This window comes from Parasteatoda tepidariorum, unplaced genomic scaffold, assembly GCF_043381705.1.
Source record: "Parasteatoda tepidariorum isolate YZ-2023 unplaced genomic scaffold, CAS_Ptep_4.0 HiC_scaffold_4685, whole genome shotgun sequence".
In the NCBI taxonomy this organism is placed as follows: domain Eukaryota; kingdom Metazoa; phylum Arthropoda; class Arachnida; order Araneae; family Theridiidae; genus Parasteatoda; species Parasteatoda tepidariorum.
Genome location: NW_027261776.1, coordinates 1 through 2,575, shown reverse-complemented (window position 1 = coordinate 2,575; position 2,575 = coordinate 1). Strand labels below are relative to the sequence as shown.

Here is a 2,575-nt window from a genome sequence, read left to right as displayed (position 1 = left end):
CTAGTGCGACGTAAATTAACAACAACAAGACACGGTTCTCAGCAGATCACCGAAGTCAAGCATCACTGGCTACGGTCAGTGTGCGGGTGAGTGACCACTTGGATCAGCCTGCGTAGGGACCGAGGGTGTGCGGTTCTCGACTTCACGTGCAGGTCGTCGGACTACCGAAGTGGGGGTGCCATCCCCTCTGCGGAGGATCAAAATTGTGATGGCATGTTTTCGGATCATCCTCAGGGATGTTTCCCAGACTGTCGTCAACAGCCCATTGTGCAGCTCTAGTGCGACGTAAATGAACAACAACAGCTATTATAAAAAAATTGAAATTATTTTGCTGTAAGCATATTTGCATTTTTCAATTTGTACATTCTCTTACGAAAAAGTTCTTTATATTACACGTGCATATGTTACTGTGAATGACGGAAATTGGTGATTGTTGTGACTTCCACCGGCAATCACATAGACACTTTGGTAAATGTCCGAAATATATACTAGGTCTAGTTAAGTGCCACCGGTATGCCCTACATCAATGTTTTTTAAGGTTCAGTGCCACTGTCCAGTATGCATTTAACAGTTACTCCGAACACAGATGTTTCTCCTAATCTTTCCTCAGCAGATATTATAATATCGAATAAATATAATAATATCAACGAATAAATTAGTTTCAAATCGGGAATAACAAATATTTCGAACATACACCAAAGTGATTATGTGACTGTTGACATTCACCGGTGAAAGTCGACATTCTCTTGATTTCGGTCACTTGCGGGCACACATTTTAAAAATTGTTCCCGTGTTCATGAGAGAAGTGGCGAGCAAAAGTGCAAGTCTGTCTGAAATTCCACGCTCTTAGGAAAGCTTAACAACCCACAATCAAAATAAAAACAATTTTAATGGATACATCTTGTATATACAAATTATCATTGAGGGAAATCTCTTGGTGGTCTTCTTCCTAAGGGAGTACCCACCCAAGGGTAGTACTTAGGGCAGCCGGTGGTGCATGTCTTCATGATCCTTAGGGGCTCTTTGTAAGAGCAGACTTCTTTCTTTGGACAGGGTTGGATGGGTGTACGAACCGGGAACACTCTATGCCTCATGTATTCAACCACCTGTCTCAGGGTGACTGCTTGAACTCCTTCCATCGTGAGAATTGTGTCAAAAAACTGTAAGAAGCCCTCCAGACGATGCTTATCTCTCAGCCAAGCTTCGTGCAGGAACACTGGGAATGGAGCCTATTTCACACGAGACACAAAATGTAGTTATTATGAAATTAATCTTTTAAATAATTTCGCAAAACAATAAGGATACTGTAATGTATTCATGGCATATTGATACACCATAACATGACTCTTAATGGCNTGGCTGCGATCAGTAAGCGGATGGGTGACCACTTTAATCAGCCTGCGTAGAGGCCGAGGGTGCTCTGTATCGGCCCTCATTAAACTGTTCTATCGTAAAGTGCTCGAATTCGCACGCATGTCATCGGGCTATCAAAGCAGGGAAGCCATCTCTTCTGCAGAGAATCAAATAGTCAATCTGGCATGTCTTCGGATCATCCTCAGGGTTGTTTCCCAGACCGTCGCCAATAGCCCACTGTGCAGCTCTAGTGTGATATAAATAAATTACCTAACTATAGTTTGTCTACAGTAAGAACAACCCCCGCCCCAAAATCTGAGGCCGGGTGCAACTATGGAAACAAGAATAGCGTATTTCAGGCAGGGTAGTTTCTCTTCACTCTTGGGCTAGCACAATAGATGGAAGAAAAAGAGTTCCTTTTCTTTGGCCGACCTGAGTTAAAACCTTTCTATAACAGTGACCCCACACCCCTACTTGAAATAGTTATACTTCGTTACCATGGTTACAGCCACTGGCCCAGACCAAAGGCTAAGAGAGTTCTTACTTTAGACAAACCATACCTTCCTCATTTGATGTTTTTGAAATGTTGATTGTTGTTGTTAATTTACGTCACACTAGAGCTGTACAATGGGCTATTGGCGACGGTCTGGGAAACATCCCGGAGGATGATCCGAAGACATGCCATCGCAATTTTGATCCTCTGCGGAGGGGATTGAAATGTTGATGTTTTTTAAACTTTCTAATCGTATCTGTAACGAATCGTATCGCAAACGAAAAAGTACCGCCGCTACTTTCTCTTTAGCTCAGCGATTTCTAACTTAAGTGATCTACTTTTTTTAAAACGTCATTAAATGTAAATTGGGTGAAGAACAATTTACCCTGTTTGAGTCGTAATGGCGCTTGAAATTCTTCATGAGAAATTCCTTCGTGTCCAAAGCTGTCTTCGGTTGCGGAGTGCAAGCATCCAGCATGGAGCAGTAGAAATCTCCATCCTTCGAGTTGCGGTGATACTGAATCATCGGCACTTCCCATAATCCAGGAAAGTTTTCATTGGGACATGGTTCTATCTGGCAATCCTACAATAGAAATTCATTTTAAATGAAGAACACATTTAAAAATCTAAGGAATAATTTAATGGGAATAACTGATAGAAATTGAACGCGATATGATATGATAAAACGGACTATCTTTCCCATTTCGCATTACCTATAGATTCAACGGA

At 41.8% G+C, this 2,575-nt stretch overlaps 1 protein-coding gene across 1 annotated transcript; it reads right to left on the bottom strand.

Moving 5' to 3' along the window:
* Positions 1–870: 870 nt before the first annotated feature.
* Positions 871–2,429, bottom strand: LOC122273479 (chitin deacetylase 8; the record flags this gene model as incomplete). Its single annotated transcript, XM_043057539.2, is given in 2 exon segments — positions 871–1,229; positions 2,232–2,429. Coding segments are annotated over 2 exon segments (510 nt in total), but the record flags the coding sequence as incomplete, so codon positions are not given.
* Between the last annotated feature and the right edge of the window lie 146 nt (positions 2,430–2,575).